The 12,001-nt window shown below is 35.0% G+C and overlaps 1 protein-coding gene across 1 annotated transcript in view; it reads right to left on the bottom strand.

Moving 5' to 3' along the window:
• Positions 1-12,001, bottom strand: part of Ush2a (usherin) — a 740,698-nt gene that overhangs the window by 415,927 nt on the left and 312,770 nt on the right. The window contains exons 23-26 of the mRNA XM_015483330.2: positions 7,317-7,443; positions 4,601-4,702; positions 2,544-2,723; positions 975-1,105 (exon numbers count right to left, since the gene is read on the bottom strand). Of these exons, the coding sequence (XP_015338816.1) occupies positions 975-1,105; positions 2,544-2,723; positions 4,601-4,702; positions 7,317-7,443 (540 nt within the window). The remainder of the gene's footprint in view (positions 1-974; positions 1,106-2,543; positions 2,724-4,600; positions 4,703-7,316; positions 7,444-12,001) is intronic.

Genomic DNA, 12,001 nt, shown 5'->3' with positions numbered 1-12,001 from the left:
TTTTTTAATTGCAGTTGGACACAATACCTTTATTTATTTATTTATTTTTATGTGGTGCTGAGGATTGAACCTAGCACCTCACATGTACTAGGCAAGCACTTTACCACTGAGCCACAATCCCAACCCCTAAAGTCAACTTTTTAATAATAGTTATGATTGGTTGGCAATTGATTGAATTAGTAAAAGCAAGTAGAAGCAGTTACACTTGCTTAATATATTTAGATAAGTGCATAAAAATGTCATGGCAGTTGTATTTACCATAGTAGACACATAGAAACAAACAAAGCATCACAGAAAAGAGTAGAGGTATATTGCATGGCCCTGAAAATGCATGAATGACCCAGAAACAGTATATAGACAGGAATTGCTTAGAGTATAATACCACTTTTATAAATTTCAAAAACAATATTTTCTGGAGTTTTATATGTGGTATTTAAACTATAAAATTCAAAGTAATAATAAACACACTATTCTGATTGCACATTGCCTCTGATGGGAGATAGAGAAACAAGATAGGAGAGAGCCTAACAGAAACAAAAGAACTACAATAATTTAGTTCATGGGTTGAATGGTACACTTATAAATGTTCCTTGTGTTATATCTTTATCATATGTACATAGACATAATGTGAAATATATATTAAGTATATTCTTTTGAAACTGCATCAAAAGATAATAAAAGAGATTATACTTTTCATATATTGGGAAATAAAATTGGATTTTCATAATACCTTATATATCTGTTCAGTTTAAATTAAAATTTTCACAGTACTGTCATTTTTTAAAGTGATTATAATCCTAAAGTATAAAATGTTTCACAGGACTCTAAAACTAAGAAATACTAGAGGAAAAACATGAAAATAAAAATAAAACAGTAAAAGAAATCCCGATTTGGTCTAATTCCGTCTAAAACATGGTTTATCTTGTTCAAAGTTGGGTCTGATGTTTTAAAGTAAATTTAATTAAATAACATACAGCAAGAAAATCAGATCCATTTTTATTGTAAGTGAAAAGCAGCAATCCATTCAACTGGTCTGTTCTGAACTGAAGGGAAATCTCAAAGTCCATTCCACCATGAAATATGTGTGAATAAAGTTCCAGGAACCCTTTAAAGACAAGAATATGTACATGTTAGTAGGTGTAAACAGCATCTCTAGCATTGCAAGTTTTGTAAGACTCTAGGACATACACTGTTATTGTGAAAATGTCTCACAAAAAAATGTACAAATCATCGTTATCAAATCCCTCTTGTAATTTTACGTAAGAGGCAGAATGAACTTGAAATAGCTTTTAAGATGAAGCCATTTACTCTCTTAAAATCATGTAATAGTCTATAGCATTTAAAGATCTTACTGTTTCATGGGAGCATTGATAATAAGTCATTGCACTAACTAAGAAAAATGGAATAATGGAATGGATGAGAAAAATGAAGCAAGTACACAATTTGTATTATATTATTCATATCACATCCTTTTCTGTTCTGAAGGCAGTTAAAAAAGCTGAATAAGTAGCCAACTTAGTTACAGATATAGAAGGCCAAGATTGGCTTTTATTTGAAGAGTAAGCAGTGTCCACCAAACCACCATGATCCAGTCCAATGGCTACTGCTCAGCCCCTTCATGGTCATCTTGGCAGAGACTGGGCCACAGGTGTGTATGTCATGAACAGTAGATCTCACCTTTTGCTGAAGCCTTTGGAGCAATGGCTCTGACATTCTACTTTCTCTCTCTCTCTCTCTCTCTCTCTCTCTCTCTCTCTCTCTGGCCTACCTAGCTCATTATATAGCTGACATTTTACACTTTATGAATACTGCTCATCTACATAATGAGACAAACAGGTATTTTGAATTAACCTAGTCAACAAATCTCTTTGGAAACATCTTTCAAAGTAAAACAGCATTCCTATTTTCAAACAGCTGGTTTGCAACTAGACATCTGTGACACTAACATATGGAAACAAAGAACTGTGTGGGCCACCAAAGATGTTACATGCAAATACATACTTAGGAATCTTACAATGTATATTACACATTCAGACTGGTATTATATTTCTGAGCATTATGACACAACTAGGCATTTCTGTGATACTGAGTTCATAGGAGGTCAAAGTAATCAGGAGAAATTAAATTATGCTAATCATAGAATGTACATGCTGCTATAGTTTGGATCTTGATCATGCCCCAAAGTCCCATGGGTTAAAGGGCTGTTTCCCCAGAGCAGTGCAATCCAAGGTGGCCAAAACCTTAAGAGGTGGAGTCTAGTGGAAGGTTTTTAGTCACTTGGAGGGTTCCCTTGAAGGGGACTCTGGAACCCTGGCCTCTCTTTATTCTTTGCTTCCTAATGACAGGTGAGTGGTTTTGCCCCACCAGATACTTCCACCTGTGCTGCTTCCCATGCACAGGTGCAAACATACAGGAGCAACTGACAACGGACTGGAATCTCTAAAACTGTGAGCCAAAATAAACCTTTTCCTTTTTGTCCTAATGATGGAAAACAGACTAATGCACATGATAAACAACAATCAATGTCGATTTTAGAACCTTACCTGCTCCTAGAAACTGGGCACCCTCATTTAATGAAGCAGGGCATCCCTCCCAGCTATTATACACATTGAATTGCTCTTCAGAACTCTGCCAATCCAGGGGTTCCCAAATAGCAGAGGGATTGTACTTCTTCAAAAAATACACATCCTTGAGACAGCCCACAAAACTCTTTTGGATTATCTCTGCAAAAGTTGATAAGTATTAATAAAATGCACATGATGTATTTTGAAATATTCTTTTCAAGAAATTAATTCTATGTGCCATTAATATCAAAGAAATAGGCAATAGCCAATAACCCTCACCACCTATTTATTGTAAACCTCTAATAATTCATGTAAACACCACACAATCTGCTATGGTCAATAATAGCTATTATGTTTTTAACACTGGTTCAAAGCCACCAAATCTGCATAAATAGATATTTATGCAAAACAATTGGTTTTACAGTGCTGGTAAGAATATTTCCTTTTTAAGTAACACAGAAATTACAACTTCCATAAGCCTTAAAGAGTGATATAACAATGTTTACAAGTAACTAAGGTTTGAAGGAAGTGTGACTATGAAATATATAGTTTAAAGTGTAGTTCCCACATCATCACAAATCAATTTATTATCCAAGTAAATCAATAATATGATTACACTTTTAAGAATTTGTATAACAGTGATCTTAAATTTGGAACTTTTCAGACCAAGTGGATGTTTATGAGTATATCAAATCCGTGAAAACCAGAGACTAGGAGAGAAAGTGAGCAGATGAGAGTTTTAATGAGAGAAAGAAAAATAGCAACAGGAAGAGAGCACATGTCAATGAGGTCACATTCCCGAAAGCTATGTCCTTCTTGGTGGATGCAAGTCTTGATCTCAGCTTTGAGTTTGTGACTTGATTCTAGGGAAAGTATTTACCAGCAAAGATCTCAAGGCCAATTTATGCCTGGTAAATGTGAGAACCTGAGTTTGATCCCTATATCAATCAATCAATCAACCAATCAATCTATTTGTTTATTTATTTATATACACAACATGAAATCAATTATTTCTAATTGGAGATATATCTTGTATGGTAGAGGAATTTGGTAGAATGGTATTCTTTTCTTTTGGTATCTGGACCTGCCATTGTCCTAAAGGCAAAAGAACAAATTTTTTTTAAAAATGCTATATATGTATGTGCATTTTAGAGAAATTTCTCTACCAGTCTAAATTAGGTAATGAAAATCCTCTCTCTGCTAGAGCATTTCCTAATAACCATACTACTCCCCAAACCTCACCAAAAGCTGTATATGCCTTTTGATCTTCTTCTCCATGATTCTATGAATACCACCAGCCATCAACAAGTTATACTTATCTGTGTTTGAGCTTCTTTGTGACATCTATGCTATAAATTTCTAATACATATTTGTGGCGGGGATACCACATTGTGATTCTCAATGAGGACTTGGAAAAGATCCTAGAACCACTAAGGGGGGTTATTTTTCTGCCTAAGGTTCAGTTCATGTTAGTTTTAGTTAGGTATTTTTTAGAGAATGCTTTTGTTCTCTTGTCCCTAAAATATGAAAATTGCTTTGTTAAAACCTCAATTATGGTACTTGTGGCATTTGGTTGGAGTTATCTGTTACATATCAATACCTTCTATTGTAACAAAGACCATATGTCCATCATCTATGAATAGGGATTGGTTTGGTGATGGTCAGGGAATCTTCCTCACTCTAGAGTACAAATCAGGCTTACACGTCTATATTTGCATTATTTACAATGAATTTATAATTTTAGAAAAATTCTTACATAAGTCCTAAAATAATATATATTTGAGTGAAATTAGTGTAATTCATTTCAGCAAACATTACTGAACTTCAAATTTTATACCAAGCAATGGGTACTAACAAGATAAATACAAATATGGTTTCTTTAACAAAGAAGAAGCCTAAGGTAAATTTTAGAAATATGGATGAAAAACACAACATGAGATAGCAAACAATACTTATTCACACTTTGAAGTAATGTTACATTGATTCTATTCTAAGTTTTGGTGACAACATATAATCCTATACCTTACTAAACTCACCAGGATCCTTCCTGAGGATGGTGTAACCTTGCGGCAGCCCTCCCACAAACACTCCTGTGTTATCTCCAATTATACTACTACCATTCAGAGAGGTGGAGGAACCTGCAGAAAATGAGATCAGAACCCCAACTTTAGCAGGTTAATCTATTTCTCCCAAATTAACAAGTGATAGACTTTCACCCAGCTTTGGGACACTACCCTGTTTTTATTCTTCTTCCTCTGGGTTTGTTCCTACTTTTCTTCACTGATTCCCTTCCTGATGTTGAAATGACCATCTCCTTCTTTATTGGACCTCTTCCTTTCTCTACCTAGTTGGACTCCCAGCGTCCTCTAGGGGGCTGAATGGTAGACTGAAAATCAGTTCAAACTACCAAGGCCAAAGCCCAGAGAGGCCTAGATCCTCAGCTGTTTCATAGTAATATTAACTCCCCATTAAGATTTTTATCTACCTCTCTCCTTCTTTGGGAGGAAAGAGAAAGTTTGTTATTTTAATTTTTGCAGATACCAACACACAAGAATTACCCCTAACTACATCTGATCCCCTGGTTTTAGATAACATCCTTAGCCAACAAATCCTGATTGTATTCCCAGTCTGGACCTCTTTTCCAAATACATAATTTTATGTCCAACAGCCTATTTGGTATCCCCACTTGGATATCCACGGATACCTAGCATATAACATGCTAAAACCTGAACTCTGAACATCTCAAACTTTCTTCTCTCACTGGCTTGCACACCATCATTTTGGCCACTACATTCTTCCAGTCATGCAGGCCCCATACCTGGCAACCACGTTACATGCAGGACTAGCAATAGTCATCAAGGGCCAGATGGTATCTTTGTAGACTATTCAGCAACAAGTAGTCATAGATAAAAACATAAATGAATGGGTATAGTTATGATCTAATACACTTTTATTTATAAAAACAGGTATGAACTAATTCAGTCCACAGGTTGTAGTTTGTGAGCTCTTGTTCTCCCTCAATTTCATTATCAGATCTTGTTAATTTGACATGTTCAATATAACCAGAATATGACCACTTCTTATTTTATCCACAGTGACCTCCCTGGTTTCAGTCACCATTATTTCATGCCTGAGTTAACAGAGAGTTATTGTAGAAGTCTATTAATTGGTCTCCATGTCCATGTGTTTGCCCTTATTCTGAACAGAGAAGCCTTTCTCAAAATCCCCAAAGATTTCCTTTTATGTAAAAACCCTCAAGGCCCTATATTATTTAGCCTCTGACCTCATGTCCCATCACTAATCCTTTCACTCCCTCTTTCCCAAACTGGTCGTTATTGGTCTGTGACATGCGTCCTAAGGTAGGCTCCCATCACAGGGCTCTGATATATGCAGTGCTCTTGGTTCAAAACATTCTTTCACTGGGCATTTGCCTGGGTCACTGCTTCTTCCCTTTAGGTCTCTGCTCAAATACCACCTTCTCAAAGAGGTCTTCCCTAACAGTTCTATATATTATTTAACACTCCTCCCAGCACACATGTATACCTCTAACACTGATGCTCAGACCCATAAAAACAGATACACTTTCCCTCTTACCCTGCTTGCCCTTTCTCAGGATCTATCACCACTGGATACTTGTTTAATCTTTATTTACTCTATCTCCTACCTCCAACCAACTCCCCTGCAAAATGTAAACTCTAAAAAATTCTATTTGCTCTCAGTATCCAGAGTACCTACAGTAGTGCCTGGGACATAGTAGGCGCTCAAAAAAATTTACACATATTCTAAATGAGTTAATTAAAAGCCTTCATCATTAGTCAGGTAAAATAATTCTTATAGTTACATGAGGATACTAGTGGAAGTAAGCTGGAAAGAAAAATAAAATGTGCAAAGACAGGGTATGTGTGCAAAGAATGCCGCTATCAACTGGATAAACTGAGAGAAATTATTTAACTTTTCTGAGGCTTGATTTCCTCATCTCTAAATGAAGATAACTGTTTTACTCTCTTTGCCTTCTGGAAGCCAAAGTCACACAAGTGTTATGGTTTGGATCTGAGGTGTCCCCCAAAAGCACACATGTGAGACAACACAGGAAATTTTAAAGGTGAAATGATTTGGTTTTGTAAGCATTGGCCCAAACAGTGAATTAATGCCCCAAAAGGGATTAACTGAGTAGTAACTGAAGGCAGGTAGGGCATGGCTGGAGGAGATGGGTAATTGGGCCCATGGCTTTGCAGTATATATTTATATCTGGTGAGTAGAGTCTCTCTCTGCTTCCTGATAATATCCTGAGATGCATTCCTCCACCGTACTGTTCACAAATGATGTTTCATCTCAGACCCTGAGAAATGGAGCCGGTCTTCTGTGTACTGAGACCTCTGAAACCATGAGCCCCAAAATAAATATTTTCTCCCCTAATTGTTCTGATCAGGTCTTTTAGCCATACCAGCAAAAAAGCTGACTAAAACATGCAAGAGAACTAAAGGCCCTTGAAAATTTTAGAGAATAGGCAAGCTACAGTGACCACCAGTGATCTAGTTCTTTATTTTGCTTTAGTGAAGCCCCTCTATGAAAGAGAAACCAGTTGATAAACTTAATCATTTTAGGAATATTCAGAAGAAACTTTTGACAGCAATTTAGATGAAATTTAGTAAGATTATGGTGAGAGGAGAAACCTAGAAATACAAATAGCCAAAAATATGGCAACACCATTAGTATCAATAGAACTGCTTTTATACACAAAGAAGTGCTTACCTGTGTACTTCCCATCTAGAATGATTTGGCCAAATGCCTGATGCCTAATAGCAATTATTTCATGCCATTTGCCATCGCTATATTGTTTACCATGATCATTAGTTGTGGTAACTTCCACTGAGGATCCCTTAAGAGAAAGAATGAATGAATGAATGTTTCTGCAATGGTACAAAGACACTTGTTCATTTGTTGTAAACCAGTTTACAAATTTCAACATTATGATCCTGATGTAGGCAGGCATATGATTAAAACAGAACTGCACATTAAAGTTGATGTCCAACATCATTCTGGTTTTCCTGTGATGTACATCTCTGGGCCACAGTGCCAAAATCTGAAAAATAAAACTTCTCTTTGGAATAGGAATCTCTTACAAAGGTACTTGAATTATGAGTATCCCATGTTCATCAGAAAGGTATTGAGTTTTATAATTTAAAATTTTAGGTTTTAATTTTCATTGGTGGAACTATGAAAAAATAAGAATTTAAAACTAATTTAGAGAGCACTGAAAATTGTTTCTAAAGATAGAGAAACGTCGGGCAAATTAGTTGCTCTTACCTTCACTGAACTATTAATAACAGGGTGGAATGAGAGTCACATTAAAAATTAGTGAGTAATTAATACATTAAACTTAAGTGTGGAGTTAAATTTAGTGCACAAAACTTTGTGGTTTAAAAATCTAGCATTTATAGCCCTAGTTAAGGTAATAACACCATAGTTAAAAATGTATCCCTACTTGGATAAGACCTACAAATGGCAGATATCGATATCGTAAAGAGAGATGAGCAAGAAGAGGCAAGAGTAAGGAAACAAAGAAAAAGAAATGAAAAACTGCCACCTTAGCAGTTTAGAGCTAAGTAAACCCTTTTTCATTAGGTTATGGTGAACACAATGGTAATCATTTTAGTCTGAGCAAATAAACAAGAGTAGAAAAGAAATTCCAACTTCATCACCAATATTATTCACTATGTATTAAAGAAAAAACAAAAATTAATCTAAAATTTCTAAACAAAAATAAATTAATTTCTTACTTAATAAAGTAGATTTACCTGGCAAAAACAAACCTCATCCTAATAAATATTTTTTAAAGACTAAAATAAGGCTAGGTAAAATATGGCAAAATTTTTTAATTACCCAAAATGTTTAATTAGATCTGTACATTTTCCTTAAGAGATTATTGATAATTATCTGATGTAATAAAACTAAAGATTTATACAATGAAAGGTATCATGTTAACCACAGCATCTTTACTATAACATTTCTGTTGATATTTCCCTAAAATAGTTTCAGTGATATAACATGTCCATTCTACACATTTAATTGGCTCCTGTCAGGCCTCATAATGGACTTGACAACATGTATGACAAACAGAATTTCATGTTACCAAAGGTAAAAAAAAAAAAAAAGAAAACCGGTTTTTAATTTCCCATGAGTATGAGTGGGGTGCTTCTCACATGGACAATATCCCAACTTTTATAGACAACTCGGTCAGCTAGAAACATCACCATTTGGTAAGTTTATTTTCTAGTCTTGAATTTTTGTAGACTGACTTTCCTTATATTTGTTTTCTTCTACATACTCTTTTATTTTCTTCAGCCCTATTTCAACATTTTAATATTTTACAAACACACATTTCATTATCGTAGTTTAATAATTAAAACCAGAACTGGTGTCGTGCCCAATTAATGTGCCCTGGTCGCATGCCCATTAGTTTTTCCATTAGTGAATTCAACAATACTAATGGGATTACTAGCATGGGATGCTAATTGGGCGTGACATAAGAAACTGGCTTACTTCTTAGCATACCCTTGCTAATGATGAAATTAATGAGCATTTTATTAAATGCTGTCTCATCAAAGTGTACTTAGTTAGCGTTAAAATTGTTACAAACGATGCTGCATTCTAAAGATCAGGTGTCTGAATAAGTGGTTCTTCATATTTTGTTTGGCAACAATCTGAAGCATTAATACTTCTCTGTGTCAGAAATCATATTTTTTTGAGACACATCCAAGTACATAATCTATACACACAGTATGCCAAACTTGCTTTTATTCATAGAATATTATTCTTTAATGATGGTTATAAGATTCTTCCCAGCCCTGTTCCCCAATTTAATAATAATTCTGTGGTCATTTCTGGTATCATCTTACACAGTTTGCTCTTTTCATGTGAAAAATACCAGATGCATTAAAGAGATGCTAGTCAGAATTATCCGAAAGTTTTCACTTTCACAGCTTTATTCTAAGCAAAAACAGAATATTCTATGGATTTTCTCTTAATGTCACTGAACATAGAACACTTAAGTGACAACCATGGACCATTACAAGTCAATAAAATATCATCTGATCAAGTATACTCAAAACTGTAATTAACCAAATAAAGGATAAGATTATACCAAATTGTTAGAGACAATAAAAAAATAGCAATTAAAGTTGCAATTAATTTACTTGTGTCTCTTAACAATGGTTTTAAATACTCAGTCCATCATACATGAAAACATAGCCAATTTTAAATAATCTTTTCCACTCCTCATAAGCATTTATTCAATGAAACCCATTGGCTAATTGGAAGAGTAATCATATTTGGTATTATACGTATGTCCTCTATGTAGAATTATTTATTTATTTATTTAAGGTTATTTAAGGAATTTATTGCTCAAATTCACTAAGATATTTCAAAAACAGCAAACTACAAGACGACTTCAAATCTATGTGCTAGACAGTAGCTATAAAATTCCCCGAAAATACTCTTTCCACAATTCAAAATTTAATTTTTCGGAATGGATTTAGGAACTGGAATTTAAAAACAACCATATTATATGTTTTCTGATAAAGGTAAGGTGTCTAACAGACATATTAAAACAAAGAAGAACTAAAGTATTACAAAGTCATTAAAAGCTGGAAATTTTAACCCCAAAATGGATAATTTTCTTTAATTATATAGAGTACTATTTTACCAACAATTATAAAAGTAGTCAAGCAATCCATCAAAAGATACTCATTAAGCGTCAACTATGTTCTGAGGTTTGTGCTAAGTTTTGAGGGCATATTTATAAAAAAAAAAATAGACATAGACTATGTCCTCACTGTATCGTATGGTCACATAGGAAAGACACATTGAGTACTTAATTACCTGCAAATGAGGATGAGGATTGTAAGATTAACTAGATAATCTTGTCTTCTTAAAGACAAAAGATATTAATACTGGCTTAAAGTGCTATCTAACATATAAATAATTTCAATACCAAAGGAAGGCTTATAAAACAAGCTTCTAAACTTCATTTAAGGGAGAGTAGCTATAACTTTGTACAAGAAACTACATTCATTTTCCTATTTCAAATGGGAACAAACAGTAAAACAAAAAAAGACAGTTCAAAATTTTCTCCATCAGTTTCAAAATTTAGCTACAAATAAGTGGGCAGGGGAGTCTTCATTACAAATCTAGCAAATAGGTCTAGTTAACTTTTTTAGATACAAATTCCTCTGCGGTAAGGAAGGACATAGCCTTGACATCTTGAGCTCATTGCTGCATGGATTGCATCATGATTCTCGAGTACTTAGTATAGTACATCTTATTGTATTTTCTCAAATATATCCTAACACAATCCTCCTCAACTAGTAACTTTTTAAAAAATAAATTGTCATTGTGCTAAAAACACACACTGCTTTTGCCTTGTAGAGAAAAGTTTTTATTCTAAATATGAATACTCTTATCCAGTATCATTCAACTCTTCCTTCTCTCCTCAGCTCCCAACTTCTGGCTGTAACAACTTTATTAATAGTTGGCTGTCACCTACCAAACACACATAGGTTGGAATTTGGCTGTACAGGGTAGAGACGGAGCAGCTGGGAAAGATAATTCTGCTAGTAGAAAGGAGCAGTAGAGGTGATTGTGTGAAAGAGAAGAGTAAGAAGGCAGAAATGATGGCAATGCCCTGTGTTCCCCTGAACTCTTGTTATCATGTTGCACTGGCCTGTCCCTCTGATCACTATAAAGGAGACGAGAAAAATGAGACCCTGAGAATTTCCTGGCAGCCATTCTCAAGATCTTAAGAATACTGTGATTGAGTAGACTGAGGTATTGCTTGATTTCCTTCCACTTCTATTCTGCAGTCTGAAAGTATCACATATATTAGAGAGAGGAACACTCGTGTTGTGGAGATGGCATTATGGTTTGAGGTGTTCCCCCAAATCTCCTGTGTCCATGTAGGAATATTCAGAGGTGTGAATATTCACAAGTATTAAAGCTGTGACTTAATCAGTACACCCTAGTTTGAATGGATTGGGTGCTAACTGTAGGCAGGTGAGCATGCTAGAGGAGGTGGGTCACTAGGCACATGCCCTGGAATATGCATCTTTCCTGAGGCCCCTTGTTCCCTCCCTCTCTGTAACGCCCAGCTGACAGGAGCTGAGCAGCTTTCCTCTGCCATAATGTTTCCTTCCACCATAATGTTCTGCCTCACCTTGTTGCTGAGAGTCAACTGACCACATCTTGAACTTGTGAAATTTTGAGCCCAAATTAAACTTTTTCTTCCTCTAAATTGTTCTTGTCAGTTATTTTGGTCTCCTCAATGAAAAGCTAACTAACACAGATGGTGATCATGCTTCAGATCTGGTGACATCATTTTTGAGTTAATTGTCCGAAGATTTTACTCCATATTTTTTTTTTTTTTTTTTTTGTGTGTGTAA

Source organism: Marmota marmota, unplaced genomic scaffold (genome assembly GCF_001458135.2).
Source record: "Marmota marmota marmota unplaced genomic scaffold, marMar, whole genome shotgun sequence".
NCBI classification, from domain to species: domain Eukaryota; kingdom Metazoa; phylum Chordata; class Mammalia; order Rodentia; family Sciuridae; genus Marmota; species Marmota marmota.
Note: the sequence above shows the minus strand (reverse complement) of the source record. Positions and strands in the feature narration are given on the sequence as shown.